The following is a 17819-nucleotide window of genomic DNA, read 5'->3' on the forward strand; positions in this document are numbered from 1 at the left end:
TAATAGAGCACTTATAGAACAATTTAGAAATTATCCCAATGAAACAAGATTAGCAATATCAATCATCCAAGATGCTTATTAGAGTTAATTAGATTTCATTTAATTTCTCTTATGCAATTAGCAACAAGAGCAATTTATGGCACAATGAGAGCAATATATTCTTATCACTTAGATCATGAATGAATTAGGTATAAGAAAAGATTGCAATTTATCTCTTAAGCACAAATGTAACCAAAACCAATGAGCACAAGGAGAGATGAGATTGCTAATAGTGATATGCAATGCAAGAGAAAACTAACAAATGCCTTCAAATGCGATGCTTATGCAATGACGCAAAATGCAAAGAGGAAATGAAACTATCAATGAAAGTGCAAGAATGCAAGAGACAAGTAAATGGACTAACTAGCTATGCTTAAGATGCAAGACTCATCCATTTAATCCACGAATGATTCTTCACAATGCTATCACTTTGAAAATGCACCAGACTTGAAAAAATCGGATCAGATTTCTTTTACCATGGAATCAGTTGCCAAAACTTGAATGAGAAGCATGCAAAAACAAGTTATTTAAGCCCTTAGATGATGTGTATTACTTTTTAGAGTTATTAGGCTTATATGAAAGTGTTTTTAGGCTTCTTTAGAGTGACTAACACTTCATTATGCCATTGTTAGATTAGTCTTCAGATCTCATTATTCATGACAGTCAACAAAAGAGAGAAAGGGGGAGAAGATCAAAACCTTTAGGCCCAAAGGCCTTGCTCTACTACCAAGCTTGTCAAGCTGAGGCAAGCTTGAGGCACCAAATGAAGTAACTTGGCAATGATTTAGCCTTTGAATACCTGCAACCACAAATGATTAGCTTGAAAACAAGGAAGAAGGTCACCAAAACCCCACAACCAAGACAAGATGAGCCTCTTAGGCTAGCGGCTAAGGCAAATGACTTAAAAAATGTGATGTGAGGCTTCCAACAAGTGCAATACACCTGCAAACACAAGGGATTAGCCCTAAAAATAATTCAAATGATAAATCAAGCAAATGGCTAGGGTTTAGAGGCCCTTTAGGGTTGCGGCTAGGGCTAGAAGCCCTAGAAACCCTTGCGGCTAGGGCTAGAAGCCCTAGAAACCCTTGCGGCTAGGCCTACAAGTGGCCTTAAGGCTGACGGCTATGCCTTAAAGGCCTTGGATGATGAAAGAAATGAACTTAAAGCCTTTGAAACCCTTCTTCAATGGATATTGAGCTTGCAAAACCAAGATTAGTCTTGTTGTCGCCTGTCACATACACCTAAGTTAGTGAGAAAAGCCCTTAACCCCACAAGGTGTGGTTTGTGGAAAATTAAAGAGATGGGGTTGTCACTTATTCCCAACTCTTTCCATTTAAGCTCTCTCCTAGGTCAGCTAAGGGGGGTGGTCCCTAAAGGAAAACTAAGTTAGAAGGTTTCTAGGAGATGTTAGAGTGAAATGGATTACTTTTAAGATTATGAGCAAATATAATGTGAGCAATATGAAATAAAATGAACTTCAATAACCATCAACACATGAGATAATGATAAGCATATATAAAACTAGTGCCTTCAAATATTGCTTTAAGAATAAATAATACTTGCTCAAAATAAAATGAAGTGTTTCAAATTGAAACACAAGCAATCCTGTCAATCAAACAAAAGATGTTAGCAAGATATGATACCAATGCAAGATATAAAATATGCTTTCAAGAAATACTTTTAAAATATATGATCATTCATAAATTCAAAGCATGCAAGGAAGCAATATGGAAATGACTTGCAAAGGAAACAAGTTAGAACTTTACTTGCAAAAATAAATAAGATGATACTTGCCCAAATAAAGTATTCAATTCAAAACATATTCATCAATGACAAATACATGGATAATTTACAAGTAAAATAGTAAAATGAAATGCACCTAAACTAAAAATTGATGTAGTTATCGTGGTTGCTTTTAATCTAAATGCCTATTCTAAGCATGACATTTCTTCTGATTGTTTTGAAGCAAGTCCCTTATGTAAGTTGTGGAAGAGGTCCAAGAGAAAGGCAGTGAATGCTATATTAACAATACCTTCCTTGGATTACCCAACACACTTGATGCCTCCGCCGCTGTAGAGACTGTGGCTCTGACAACTGCAAGGTCACCGTGTTAACCACATCAGAGGGTCTATGTCCCTCAAGTTGATGAAAGAAGGGGGTTCCTAAAAATGTCTTTCAATCAAGCTTATGCTTGGAGGTATATTAAATTAAGATGCAACTATACTAAAATGCCTAATATGGTATGCAAATAAGATTTCCAAATAGAGATTTGCAATGCTTTCAATATAATGGAAATAGTGCTCAAAGTAAATTGCATAATGTAAACTCAATTGGAAAAAGAAATTAGCTTGCACATGAATTAAGTAAGATTACTAAATGCTTTGCTTCAAGAAAATGGAAATGTGCTCAGAAAGATAACTTGGATAATTGTTTAAGATAATGCAATATACATAAGCTTCATGAACATATAAGATTGTAAATTACTCAAAATAATTTCTTTGACAAATGATGAACCAATAACCAACTAAAGCAATGAAGCTTGAAATTTATATGCTTGCAAAATGAACAAATAACTTAAAATAAATGAGCATGTAAACAATGAGCCTATTGTGAGGCCAACATGAAGCAAATGGTTATACTAACTAAATCAACTTTGCTACTTGAAATGAGATGGGTTGCATAAAATAAATTGCTTCAACAAGTAAGATTTAGAATGGTACTTGAAAGCTAAACTTGAAATGGCAAAACATGAAAATAAGTAACAAATTTTTTTTTCTTCTGAAAATTAACTTGTGAAAGTGATGTGTTAATTTCAAGGCATGCGAGATGGAAACTAAGAAAGTAAGCTCAAGAATGAAATGTTGAACAAAACAAGGAGCCAATCCTCCTCAAATGCCCACAACCTTCCCAAAAAATCAACTTTGGAAAGAGTTGAGAGGTCCTACAAAGAAAAGTGCTAGAGTTTGTATGATCATTCTTTAATGCTCTTATCACCAACACTGTACCTATGGGTTGTTTGTATGATCATTCTTTAATGCTCTTATCACCAACACTGTACCTATGGGTTGCAAAATCAAGAAACAAATTAGTGTAGAGAGAATATGAAAACAACTAAATAAAATACAAATAATATACAAGAAACCAAATCAAGTGATGGGATTGAACCCCATCACTTGGTTTAGCTTAGAAAAACTCTCAAATAGCTAATATGAATCAATTAATCACTAGTTTAAAATATTCAAAATTTTAAAATAATTGATTATATGCAAGCTGTGCCCAAACGAATCCTTGCAAGACACTTTTCGTAAGATAAACTAATTGAATCCAAATAACAAATGAGAGTTCCTTTGAAGGTGCTTCAAGAGTGGGTTGGTCTCCCAAAGACTTCCCCTCACGCTTGATGCAACAAAAATTCTTCTACAATACTCAAATCAAACGTTAGTCCATATAAGGGTCGCAGGGGAGCACCCCTGCGTCCCCCTCATGCTCTTGCTCCCAATTCGCACTCCGAGCAGCAATGGCTTCGAAGCGCCTAGGGAGTGTGCTCCTTAAAAAAAAATGGTCCCTGCCTTTTCAGGAACGTTTAGTATTTTTTGCAAAAAAAAATTTGTAGCAATATTTAAAATGCATTTTTTTTTCAAAGAAACAAATAATTTTTGAGTGGGGCATCCTAATGATCAAGCCTATGGCCCTAGTATTGATATGCGATTCATGGTAAAAGTGACATTCTCCTTAATCTTCATTTTCATCATTTTTCTTCAATTTTTAATATTACCATGAAATGACTTCGGATGTTTGAGAGTGGTTCCGACCTCATTGGATTTCATATGGAGAAAGTAGAATATTAGATTTCATTCAAAATCCAGTAGGCTTATCAGTTTTTTAAGATTTCAAGATTGGGGGATTGCAATGTTTCCATTGGATTTTGTCATGTATTAGGGTATGGAACTCGTACTTAATCAAGAGCACCAATCCCTCTATGTACCCTGATGTTAGTGACATTGGTTGTCGAACTCCTCTATCATGGTCCTAAAAATATACGCATCACTCAAACAAAATCTTGACTTGACATGCTATGCTCTCTCTATCTTATGTTAATGCTTAGAGAGTGATATTAATGACAAAGATCCCTATATAAATCGAGAGGTAATGACAAAGATAATTATGGATATTAATGCTTAGAGGATGATATTAATGACAAAGATCCTGATTTTCCAACAAGACTAAAAAATTAGACATTTCTCGTGGTGGCAAGAGGTCCAAGCATTAGCAATAGATAATAGATTTACTTGTCTTTTCTAGTTTCTAGTAGTTTTTATAACTATTGACTCTTTCATATTTATTATGATATTTTTTGTAAACAATATATGAAAATTTAAGTTTGAACTTTGAAGTTTGAAGTTCGCAATTATAACTCATTAGTAATGAATTATGAATATGATGCTTCATGAAAGTTGAAAGTTGTTTCATTTCATTTCATTTTATAACATTTCATTTCATGTTAGATATTATTTGTTGTAATGGTTACACTTAGCTTACAAGTACAACTTTGGTGATCAATGATGATAAATGTTATATATTGAATTTTGAAAGCTTGAAACTTTAAGATTGATGAATCATGAGACTCAATATGTTGTATGTTACTATTTTACTAATTTGTGGATGTGGTTGATGAAGATAATAACTTCTAGATGATTGTTGTTATATGGTTCAATCTATGTTTTTTTTATGTTTTTTATATCTAATTCGTCATTCTACATGCTTTTGTTGACATATATGCATCAAAATATAAAAAATATAAAAATATATATATTATATAAAAAACGCTCCCATAATCGCTTCCAAAGTGGGAGCTTCTAAAAATGTCGCTCCCGCTCCCACTCCTCGTTTTCGATCACGCTCCCAAGGAACATTGAGTCCATATAGATTTAGATAAACAAACAATGAGTTGAAACTTTTAGAAATTTGTTTGAAAATAAACTAAAACTTTCAAACTCTAGAGCTTACTTTAAAATCAAATGCTAATATAAGTTAGCTTTTCATTAACAACTTTACAAGAATATATGGAAAATGAAATAATTCAAAGCATAGAAAGATTATACCAATAGCTCACAATGTACCATGCTCCAAAAGAAGAACAGCCATGAATGGACCCCCAAAGTCTTTTTATTAAAGCTCTTGAAAAATATAAAAGACAGTAGCGCTTCCGCAAGCACAATAGCTAGTAACAATAGACAATACATAGTGAGAGCCCATGACTCTATTATATAGAATTTTGGGAGCCAAACCCAAGGCAAATGGTGACTATCCCAAGACAAATGGGTGACCATCCCAATGCTCCTTCATGCAAATTCGAATTTCCCAAGTGGCAACTCGATTTCTCCCTTAGAGCCCACACAATCTTTGATGTGGGAGCTCAAATAGATGAGAGGACATGTGGGAGAATGGGGTGGAGTGGTAGGAGACCACTCTCCACCTCACTCAAGTAAACTCTAATCCAATCTCAAGTCAACTCATGATATCTGCTTGAAGCTCGAGTTAACTTCCTCAAATTGTGGATTTTGTCACTAGAACTCGTTTTCTTCTCCACAAAAAAATTAATTTGCTTTATTTGTAGCTTATGTGGAGTCCACATCACTTGGTAACTCAATTTTGACCTTTAGATGAATTTCCACCTCATTTCCACATTATTTGAGCATGTGTGGATATTTATTTTTCTCCATTTATTTAATTGCTCGGCTAATTTATTCCCACATTTTCCGCTAAACTTAGGAAAAGTAGGTTTTGAGGGGCTAAAACTTAATTTTTAGCCCTCCAAGTGTCTCATAGTAGAATGTTGAGGGTGAGAGATGTAATTTTGAGCACACATACCCCATACAACTTCTCTAGACATCACTTATTACATATTACTTTCAGATTTTATTAAAATTTCCACCTCGCGGGAAATTTAAAAAATTAAAAAAATGACCCCTAGACTTAACCAAATTCCATGAAATTTTACGAGTGATCTAGTATTTTTCAAGGACTCTAGACATTAGGACTCACCCAAGGCTTCGCCTTCAAGTTGTGTTCTAGCTTTTGGGGTATGCTTGAAGGAAAAAACTCAATTAATTATAAATTCTTGAAGGAAAATGATAATTAACGAAGTGAAAAAAACCTCCCAGAGTAAACTCACTTGATGACAAGGTCCCAAGTTACCTAGTCTGTTACATGACTCAAACTCATCATAATAGCATCACATTACATCATCCTCGTAGGGCTTGTGGAATCTGGGTACATTAGAAGAAGATGAGAAGAAGTAGAGTTGAAAAACTTATGATGATCTTTGATGGTACAAGCAACTTTTGGTACATCCTTGGGCATGGAGTCTTCAAAAATCTTCAGGTGCCACTCCAGTGGTCAACAAGTCTACAAATTCACAATTTCATGGGTCAATGAAAAAAATATGATGAGAAACCACTACAAACCCTTGCCAAAAATCAATTTAGGCCTGCAGAACAAATTATTAGCCCTCAAGTCAATTGCAAAGATGAAATAAGGCCCTTCTAGGGTTGCAAGTAGGGCTTATAGGCCTACTGAGGCCTGCAGCTAGCTCTTGGAGGCTAAAATGGGGCTGCAGCTAGGGCTTATAGGCCTACGACTAGCTCTTGGAGGCTGAAACGCTATTGCAACTAGGGATTTTAGACCTCAAGTCCCTACGGCTAGGCCTCAAAGGGCCTCAAACCCTTGCGGCTAAGCCTAATGAGGCACCAAATACTAAATAGATGCCAAAAGATGATGATGACCTTGAGAAACCACGTTCAAAAACACTTTGGATGAGAAAATTTGTGAAAACCCTAGTTTCTGCAGTGATATAGCCCTCTAAGGCTAGCTGCTTCCTCAAGGAGGCTAGACGTTGGAAAACTGACATTTGGGTCTTGTAGATCAAACTCTAAAAGGCCTACATCAGCCTCTTCCAGCTGAACGCTCTCCTTGTTTGAGCAAAGCGACCCTTCCTCAAGTTAATTAGGCCCAAGCCCTAGCCGTCTAGACTAGGTGACAATTTGAAACTTCTCACTTCAGATGAACCAATTTTGGTGAAAGCAACCACTGTAAAGACTCCCTAACTCTAAAACTTTTGAGAGAATAAATTTGGAACCTATAGTTGCCTTGGTTTGCTGTGGCATATGGCCTCATGTATAGATGGCTAGCAACAATATGATATTAATTCTAGAGAAAATACATGTTTGTTCTCTACTCTTCAAACTATATTTAATATTTCTAGAAACATTTGGGATAAATCTCCCAAGGGCTACTTTAATGTTGTTATATCTCCACCCTCTTCGGCTCATTGTTGCTCTTTAGTTGATAAATGTTATTGCTAGGGGGAAAACAATATTACTTCTAAAAATAACCTAAGCCTTTTTCCTTAGCAACATCTTAGCATTATATTCATCATTGGAAAAAGCATGAGGCACTGTTCATGGCTTAATTGTGATCACACATTCTGCAGTAGAATGAATAAAGGAAAGAGCAGAGAACGATCCCCAGTTTCTTGATACATGTATATTTATCTCCGATAGCCCTATGAAGGGAGGGAAAAAAAACACCTCACCTTAATTCTCGTGTCAGTGTGACCTCTTGCCTCTTGCTCAATAGTTCTCCATTGTTACCTACACTAGACATTAATTAGTTAGGGTTTGAGGAGGAAGATGAACACACAGTAACTCCATTAGTATCTCTTTGTAAGTGCCCATCAACTCTAGAGATATTTTGCAGCAAGGCTTAGGTTGCTTTATTGGATTGAGATGTCACAAAAACATGAGATGCCACAAAAAACTTGTATGATAAAGGATGCAGGACAATGCAGTTGATCATTCAGCTCCTTAGACCCAAAACCTTTTCCGTTTTCCCTCTTTTAAATCTCTTATTTCATTCAATTAAATCCCAGTTAGGCATTTTAAACTTCTAGCTAACATTCTATATCAGAATTTTAAAGTTCTACATGTAAGTTGCCAGTATACATGATTACTGGTGTTGCTATGGGAGTGGCATTTTTGAAACAGTGGACAGAGGAACGTCAAGTGTAGACATGAAAAATATATATAATTTAAAAAAAAAATATTAACTGAGATTTATGTAAAAATCAACAGTGGTTCCTATTCTTTTTCAGATGTGATGTATTATTGTAATCATTGAAGCTTCTACTTGATAGGCATACGTTTGCTATTAATGAATTGACAATTTTACATTCTTGATTCAGAATTCTCATTCAAGATTGAACAAACATACAATGATTAGAACAACAACTCAAGCATTCTTATCAATAGTTCTTCAGTGCCGTTGGTTCGGTTTTCCCTCTCCATATATTTTGAACAGCTGATAGAGGATTTGGTTAAGTCATCAAGGAGAATTTTGAGATAAGATTTCATGAAGAGAAATATGAAAAAATATTTCAACGGAAAGAATTGTTTAAATAACTTGGAAAATACTCTTACAATGGAAGATTTGAACAGCAAAGTCAGGTGTCAACTTCACCACTTCACTGTCCATTAATTGTCAGTCCATGTTCTGTAAGAAAAATGGGATTCAAGTTCATATCTTTCTTCTTGTTTGCTGTTGGACTCATTCTCCCTTCAATCTTAAAATGCAGTGATAGAAGTGTGTTTTTGAATTCATGAAAACACTTGAGAAGTGATGGTTCAGGATTTTGGAGGGAAAGGGCTGACCTTTTTGGGGGAATTTGTTGTTTTCTCTTTTAAAATTCGAAAGTCATCTAGTCGAGCCAGAATTCAGGGTTCTGGTTCCTAAATCATTGTCTATTCCGGTTTTTGGGTGGAAGGTACCCTGCCAAAGTATAGGGGGTGTGGGTATTCTCGTGTATGTACTCGCTCCTGAACAGGGTATGAATTGGCAATGCATTGCCTAACTCATGCACTGAAGGGGTTGGTTCCTGAAGCCTGGAAACTAGTTCGGAAAGCATTGTGAGTTATGTCTTTTAACATAGTAGAGAATTATTATACTTCACAAAATACAATTATGTTTGTATTAAGAGGATTATTGAAAATGTTGGGCACATTGCGGGTAGAAGATTAAATTGCTTGAATGATGATATAAATTGTTTTCAACGTAAGCGTTGTACGCAGATTTAGATATTATGCGCCAGTATTGTGTCCTTTTGGTTGAGATGGATTGAATTGCAGTTATTTTTGTAACTAGTCTTGTTTGTACTGCTGTTAGTTTGCTTGTAATTTTGTGCGTCCTTGCATTAGTTGTTTTTCCCGTTACGTTGTAGGAAGAATCCACTTGAATGTGTTCTAAATAAGCTCACCAACTTCGCAAATATTTTTTTTGACATAATTTGTTTTTGTTTAATTGGGCCAGGATCTCTTGAATTCATTGGAGTTGTCAAGGAGGCAAAATCTACTACTGTTCATAGATGCAATAGAAGAAATTCTCTTGCAAGAAATGCCGAAAGGGGCAAGTTTCAAAAGAACGCTTCAGTAGATATTTGAAGTTCAAATTCAGTGGCGGACCCTAGCTTGTTTAGTATGAAGTCTTCTTTGAATCTCACATGGACTGAAGTTTTGGATGATTGTTATACCTCAAAATGCAAATGCAAATTTTTAGGAATTTTTAATTCGTGTAACAAAGGTCATTTTAGAACTAAAATGTATCATGAGCAAGCATCTATTGGTCACCAATGCGTTTCTCTTGATTAAGATTATAATTATTAATATGTATATTATATAGGCAGTGGATATGTTGAGCACTATTTTCTCCTTGAAACTTGCAATGGTTAGATCTCAAGTGATTGTGTATAATGTGAGTTTTAAACTTTTACAGTGAGCACATACCTAAAGAAAAACCCTTTATTGCAGAAATTGAGCACATAAAGAATACAATGTGACTTCAAAGAGTTGTTTGTATTGTATTGAGAAATTGAGCACATAAAGAATACAATGTAACTTCAAAGAGTTGTTTGTATTGTATTGTTAAATGAGAAATCAAAAGCTTTCTTTGTAGGAATACAAGCAAATCAAGTCAATGCACGTTATTATGAAAATTGAGCATATAAAGAAACCAAGACACCTGGAAAGAGATATGCGTATTGCATTGTTTAATGAGAAATCAAAATCTTTCTTATGTAAGATTACAAGAAAATCAGGGCAATCCACTTTAAGAATGTGAGATAGATCGATAAACACAATGAAGTGAAACAATACATTAAAACATAAAATAACCTAAAGTCTAATTGACCTTATTAATACCTATGTCTAACATCAAATTGACTATTCTAAGCTAATATTTACTTTATCACCCTCCTTTAATGGTTTGTTGGAAAATCAAGGGTGTTGCATATTATTGTTGACTTTCCTTACTTGATAATTACTTGTGATATTAGTTGGCCTTTTATTACTTATTATTCTTTGTTCATCAAACAATTATTCAAACTAGTGAAGATGTTCATCAAACAATTACCCAAACCAATGAAGATCACAACAAGACAAAGTACACAAGATATAGGCTCCAAGCTAGGACAAAACCCCTCCAAAGGGAAATCTCAGAACTAATGCCTCTCTTATAGAATCTAACAATGAGACTTCGAAGACCCAAAGATTAAAGCCCAAAATCCTCACAAGTACAAAGTCAACCCCCCAACAAGATCTCTCCAAGGTAGTTTCGAAACTTCGACCTTTTGCAACTTTGCTCTAAAATTTCGACCTCATGCAATTGGCAACTACACAAGAACCCTAACTTCGCACGTGTGGAGAGAGAGAGAGAGATTATCCCAAGAAGCTTCGATTCTTTTTTCTTTTCTTCGCCCTTCTAGCTCCTTTTCTCCTTCCCTATAGTAGATAAAACTTGTGATGAGTGAGTGCTTCAAATGAGATCGAGCTCCTTATATTTATAGTCTTTGTGAGGGGTTGAATAGCCCTCCCTTAGGCCGACTTGTCCTTGACTAGGGCCGACTTGGTCTTGGAGGAATAAATGACTTTTTCGTGACAAAATAAATATGTGCTTCAAATGAGATCGAGCTGCTTGTATTTATAGCCTTTGTGACGGGTCGAATAGCCCTCCCTTAGGCCGACTTGGTCCTGGAGGAATAAATGGCTTTTTCTTGACAAAATAAATATTTTTGTTTGTTATAATGAGTCTGAGTGGGACTATAATACATGACATGAATTCTTCTTTGTCCTAGAAAGATGTTAAAGCATGAAGAACATGCTTTGACCTAGACTTGAGCATGAAACCCATGCTATATATATATACTTGAGCATTATATATATATATATATATATATATATATATATATATATATATATATATATATATATATATATATATTATCGTTTCTTTATACAAAATATACAATGGCATGTTTACAAAAGGTCATTATGAATACAAAACCTAGTTACAATTTCCAACATGGTTAGCCTACTAATTGCAACAATCTTATCTCTGATTTACATATTTTATAGTACGCAAAGACTTGGTGAGGATGTCTATAGTTTGGTCCTCTATTAGACAATACTGCAACTTGATTGATCCATTCTCTACAAATTGTTTAACGAATTGTCAATGTACATCAACATGGGTGGTATTCTCATGGAAGACCAGATTTTTGGCAAGTTTGATGTCTCCTTGAGCCAAACTTGAAAACATATCTAAAAGTTCATTTTTGTCATCGACATAACCTACCTAATATGAATTTGTATACCCACATTGTTGATGTGAGTATTACCGAAAGGTTTTCTACAATTGCTTGGTGTCTTAACATGTGGAAGACATTATGTTCCTCTTCTAGTGATTTATGTCTTGTTTCCTAAGTTTAATTTAGGAAAAGTACAATAATTAAAGTTAGTTAATGATTGTAGACTATTGGGTTATTTTCTAAGGATAAATAATTTAGTTATTTAAGTGATTTAAAAATAATCTCAATCGTCGATCTTCAAGATGTTTCTAGAAGGGAGATTCAAGATGTTTCTAGAAATAATATTCAAGATGTTTTTAGAAGGAAGATTCAAGATGTTTCGATAGGGTAGGTTGGGGTTAGATATTTGGACTCAATGAAGACTATAAATGGAAGCTAGTGATAGAGGTGAAGAAACAACGCAGAGCACAAGTGTGTGAGCGAGTCAACATGAGTGAAATGTTAATTTTCCCAAGTGTAATGTGAACTAACACGATATTTCTGAAATATAGATAACTACTTCTGATGTAGATCTTTTAAATTATTCCAATATATCATTCAACAATTATACTCAGAAATTCAACCATACGAAACAATAGAACAATAGAGATCACAATGCACAAGAGAAGATAAGATTTACTTTGGGAAAACCCTCGAAGGGGAAACACCCAACAACCTTTTCAATAGAGAAATCCTTCTTTTTTAACAAGAGACACACCTTGAAGATGTTCCTAAAAAGAAGCTTCAGGATGTTTCTAGAAGGAAGATTCAAGATGTTTCTAGAGGGGATGTTGGGTTATGGATTTGGATTCAGTGAAGACTCTAAATGGAGGTTAGTGATGGAGGTGAAGAAACAACGAAGAGCACAAGTGTGTGAGCGAGCCATCATGAGAGAGCGATTCTCTCTGTAGTCTGAGTGGCCCAGTGACTAGTCCACAAAGGAGAATTGTGAGTGGATTTGAGCGGATTTAGGAAGGTCGAGTTGGAGGAAATTATAGGGCCAAGTTGTTGGAAGGAGATCGGGTTTGTCTGGAGGAGGTCGAGTTGCTGGATGTTGGGTTTTTCTAGTGCGCATTAGTGGTAGGGTGAAGATCGAGTTGTTGGAGGCACAAATTTGATTGCTTGAGGCCAATATCTTTAGAGCGATTTCATCTGGAGGCAAATTTCCTTGAGGTCGATTTACTTAGGCGAAATTCATTCTGAGGGAGCTGAGTTAGAGATTCTAGATTGTATTTCTCCTTGTATCTTTGTGGGTCAGAAAACCCAGATTTTTTGGATAATGAAATGGAGAATTGTTTGTGGGTTAATTAATTTTGCAATGTGTGATTGATCTCTCTAGTTTATTACCACGACATATTTTTAATTCTAGAATTTAAAGATACTAGCAATTTTGTTTTTCAATGATTCAATTATTATTTGGGTAAATAAATAATAAACCGGGGATAAATTAAATTGCTGTGAGAAAATAAATATGGCTGGTATTAGAAATTTAACACATAACAAAGGGACTCAATTTTTGTTGGTGGAAAGACAGTCAAGTGTCACTTTCACATATTTGAATGCTTTCTTCGTTGCAGTCCAATTCTTTACCTTTGGCACTATGATGAATTTGGAAATGAAGCTCACAATGAAGCTCATATCAAGTCTAGTGTTTGTAAGATTTATCAAGCTACCTATTATTGCAAAATCTAGTCGACGCAATGTAAAGCCTCACTATGCAACTTAGCTTTTATGGCAACAAGAGATCAATCACTACTGTCATCTTAGTGGTGTCTCTCCCACTATTTAGTGGCGGATGTTATCCACACAAGGGAGTCTTCCTTAAAGAATTCACCCACAAGATGTTCAATGAGGAAGTGCTTAACGGTGATATGAGGTTTAATGATTAAATAGGAATGTACCAGCCAAACCCTGAAGAGGATGAGATAAGAGTTGCAAAAATTCAAGTACACTTTCCTAAGACCTTTATGATTTAGAACAAATTTGTTAGAAGTTAGGGTTTTTATGATATGCATATTTTGGGCATACAATGGCATAACAATAGTTTGAGAAATAACATATAAACGATAAGATCAACAAAAGGACAATGGTTATCAAAGAGGAAAACAAGGGTTGGGTAAAGAATGAAGGTTTTATGGCTATAAATGCATAGGACAACAATAATTATCTAGACATCATTTCTAATTTTGGATTGAAAATATGTAATTAATGCTTGATTTTGCATTTTTATATCAATTAAATGCAATCTCTACTAATAGAGCAACCACAAATAAGTAAAAAAATGTTATGAAATGTAGATTTAACCTAAACCTAGATCTATTTACCATGAATTAAGGGAAAAAAGGGAGAAGTTAAGATGATCACCACCAACTAGTCTAGTGTGTTCTCTCAAGTGGACAATAGATTTTGCATAATATGTGTTGGTAGCTCAGGTATATGCTTTTGTATAGGTTAGGTGTCAAGGATCTAGAAGATGCCCAAAAGCCTATTTAGGTACTTGCATACATTGAGAAAGTGACTTTTATCATTGATCTCTAGTGAGGCTTCAGATCTAATCCTAATCACTCATTACTTATGAGATTAGGGTTAGGGATTTGGCTGAGTGAAAATTATAAAAGAACCCTAATGGAGGAGGACAACACATCAAATGCTTAGAATAACGTTTTTCTTAAGAGTGAGAGGTTCACTATTGAAGAGAAGAGAAAGGTGTGCAACATGGTGATTTTGGGAGAAGAATTTATAGTTTGAGTTTGTGAAGAGAGAAAGGGTCGAGATTTGGAGGAGGTTGAAATTTATGAAGGGTCAATATTTTCCAGCTAAGTTTGCACAAGGGTAGAGGGAGGATTTTCTCTAGTGCTCAAGGGATTACATAGAGAAAGGAAAAGGAGGCCATTTTGTAGGTGGAGAAGCTGAGGTTGCATTCTTTAGGTGACTGAAATTCTATTGTGTTTTTTTTTCCAAGGAAAAAAATCGAACTTTTTATTAAGATTTATAAAAAGTTACATACTATATGCAATTACGCATTCAGTTAACTGTATGATTTTCTTAATCATAGAGTTTTCCTGAAATGGTGTTTGAGTGTCTTCCAACTCTACCATCTCACTTTGATTGTCATAATATGACTGATCTTTTAACACTCGGTTCTCCTCGGAGAGGAAAACAACCCAGTTAAATCAGCTGGATGTGAACATTTATCAAGAAAACCCGAAAAGCAAAAAAACCATTGTTTTCTAAATCTTAAGGGATGTGGGCCGAGCCATTCTTGGGCATCCTTAGTGAGGAAAATAGCCCAAATAGGAATGGTTCAACTATATGTCATGAGTATTTGAAAATGTTTTAAGCATTGCAGTAAAGTACAAACAATTCAACGGTAGCCATGTAAAATAAAGCGACAACAAAATCACTGCCAGAGACTAGAATCTTGTGTAGTGACCAGAGTGTTTTGTGAGCAATTAGGCATGTGGTGGGTGATCCGACACAGGGATCTCATCCCGGTCAGCATTCTCTATCCTCCAACTGCCGAGATCTTGTTGCATACCCACTTTAGAACGTTGGTCTGCTATGGTATTGCGTTCCCTGTATATGTGACATAAAGAAAAATCATTAAAAAAAGACTTTAAATGTTTTGTTTCTTCTAACAATGGAGATAAAATGTAATTCTGGCATCTGCTCACTCCATTGAACCATTTTATGATGTTCATCGAATCCCCGAAGATCTGAACCATGAGTATGCCCAAGTGGGTAAGCCAACAAAGTAGGAGTTTTAAGGCAGACAGTTCTGCGAAATTATTTGTGCAATTCCCCAATCCAACCGAGGCTTTGAGACTTCTATGATTGTTAAGGTGGATAACCAGCCCGACCCCGTACTTGTTGTTTTGATTGGAAGCCCCATCGAAATAGGCCCATGGGATTCCTTCCTTTATTTGCTCCTCTCTAACAGGGCGAGAGTTCTCATCTTGGCTTGGCTCAGGTATGCTTGTGTAAATTGCTGTGCATCCAACTGCTGTAGTTTCCACTAAGGGATTTTGATCTTTAAAAATACTTTTTTTTTTTCGAGCTAACTAGATGCCCCAAGTAATGATTAGAGGTAGGTTCCACATATTTCCTTCTGGGAACTTCTTCCACCAACTCTGCCATACTTCTGCTAGTGACCTCCCTTCCCAGATCACCCTCTTCTGAATCAATCTCCCTACTTCCTGCCATACCTCCTTTGAGTATGGGCATTTTAAGAAAAGATGTTGAATCGATTCTTACATAAGGCGCATCTCCTTGGTCCCGATTTATATCTTCTCTGTAATATATCCCAGGTTGGCACCTTCTTCCTGAGAATGCACCAGAAGAACATTCGGGCCTTAGCAGGACATTGCAACTTTCATATTGAGGTTACCCACTAGTCCTGGTTTCCCCAACCTTTCTTCGACATTAAGTATTTACAACCTTGTTTAGGAGAGTATGTACCCATGTCCATATGTGCCCATACTAATTGATCTGGTTTGTCTCTAAGCCTGACATTGGACTTGGATAGTTCCTTGGTGAAAATGTGCCATTCCCCCCTCCATTGGCGATTAAGGTTTAAGTTTGTCCCTGATAACTAAGCTTGTCCCCAAATGGTGGAGTGACCTTTTTTCTCAATCTGGCTTAAATTCTGGATGCCTCTTATGTCGAGATGATTTATAAGGCCCAGGGAAAGAGTGTATTCTTCATTGCATCCCACCCATGGGTCCTTCCCTATCCTGACTTGTTCTCCTTTCCCCACTTGCCAGGACAGGCCTTGTTCTATGATTTTGAAGGCGTCTAAGGTGGCTTTCCACACCACTAAGGCATTCCCTTTCTTTTTATTTGGACTCCTAATCCAATCCTCCATCGGGGTGGGGTCGATATATTTCCTCTTGACCACCATTGTCCATAGATTCTTCATCCTTATTAACCTCCATCCCAACTTACCTGCTAAGGACGGTGCAAAGGCTGTTAAATCTTTTATTCCCCATCCCCCCCACTCCTTTGGCCTTGCCACCCTTTTTGATGCCACCCAAGGTAAGATCGACTCCTCCTTTGTTCCTGCCCAGAGGAATCTACTACATACCCTACTAAATTTTTCCAATATTACTTTCGGGACCCAGGTTAGAGCAACCCAATAGATGGGTATAGCCATGAGGACTGATTTGATCAGGGTTAGTCTACCAATTCTAGACAACCATTTGAAACTTCAGTGAGTGATCCTTGATTCTATTTTTGCTATTAGCCAAAACCAATCATGCTTCTTGTATGAGTTAGGATTTAGGAAGAACCCTAGATTTTTGAAGTTGTCTTCTAGCTTCCGCTCTTCAAATGGCAAATCTTCTATTATTTGATGTGCTTCCAATCTATTGAACCCTTCCAACAATAGTTGAGATTTTTCCTTATTCACTTGCATGCCTGTCACCTTTAAGAAGAGGTCCAAAATCCTTTTTAGTTCCTTTGTTTCGCTCCTTCTTCCATTACTAAAGAGCACAATGGCATCCACAAACAAAGGATGGGTAATATATAGATTGACAACCACTTCCAATCCTTTAATTTCACCTTTCCTTTTGGCTTCTAAGAGCAGTTGACTGAGACCTTCAACCGCTAATAGGAAGAGAAGAGTTGAAAGGGGGTACCCTGCTCTCAACCCTCTTTGACCTTGAAAGGAAGAGGATGTTGCTCCATTAATTAGTACCACAAAACTCACACTGGTCAGGCACCCCATGACCCAATTTATGAAGTATATTTGGAAACCCAGGTGGGTGAGGAGCATACAGAGGTACATCCAACTGATTCTGTCATATGCTTTGGAAAGATCTATTTTCACTACTGTGCCTTTGTTATCTTTTGTTTGATGATGTGAATGGTTTCCTGGGCCACCCCAATCGCCTCCTGAATTTGTCTCCCATCCAATAATCCAAACTATTCTTTTGATACATTAGTGGATAGTATTGGCTTTATTCTAACAACGATCACCTTCGCTATGATTTTGTCGATACAGTTACATAGAGAGATCAGTATGAAGTCCTCGAAGGAGGATGGTTCTTCCTTCTTTGGGATGATGGCTATGAAAGTTGAATTGAAAGGGGGATAGATTGCCCCTTTC

At 36.1% G+C, this 17819-nt stretch overlaps 1 protein-coding gene across 3 annotated transcripts in view; it reads left to right on the forward strand.

The window, feature by feature from the left end:
- Positions 1 to 9807, forward strand: part of LOC149201225 (uncharacterized) — a 324845-nt gene extending 315038 nt beyond the window's left edge. For all 3 annotated transcript variants that reach the window (XM_089399692.1, XM_089399693.1, XM_089399694.1), the window contains one exon: positions 9403 to 9807. In XM_089399692.1, the coding sequence (XP_089255818.1) occupies positions 9403 to 9525 (123 nt within the window). In that variant the 3' untranslated portion in view covers positions 9526 to 9807. The remainder of the gene's footprint in view (positions 1 to 9402) is intronic.
- Positions 9808 to 17819: the final 8012 nt, after the last annotated feature.

Source organism: Pinus tabuliformis, chromosome 2_1 (assembly GCF_031772625.1).
Source record: "Pinus tabuliformis cultivar Carrire ecotype Pingquan chromosome 2_1, CPIR1, whole genome shotgun sequence".
In the NCBI taxonomy this organism is placed as follows: domain Eukaryota; kingdom Viridiplantae; phylum Streptophyta; class Pinopsida; order Pinales; family Pinaceae; genus Pinus; species Pinus tabuliformis.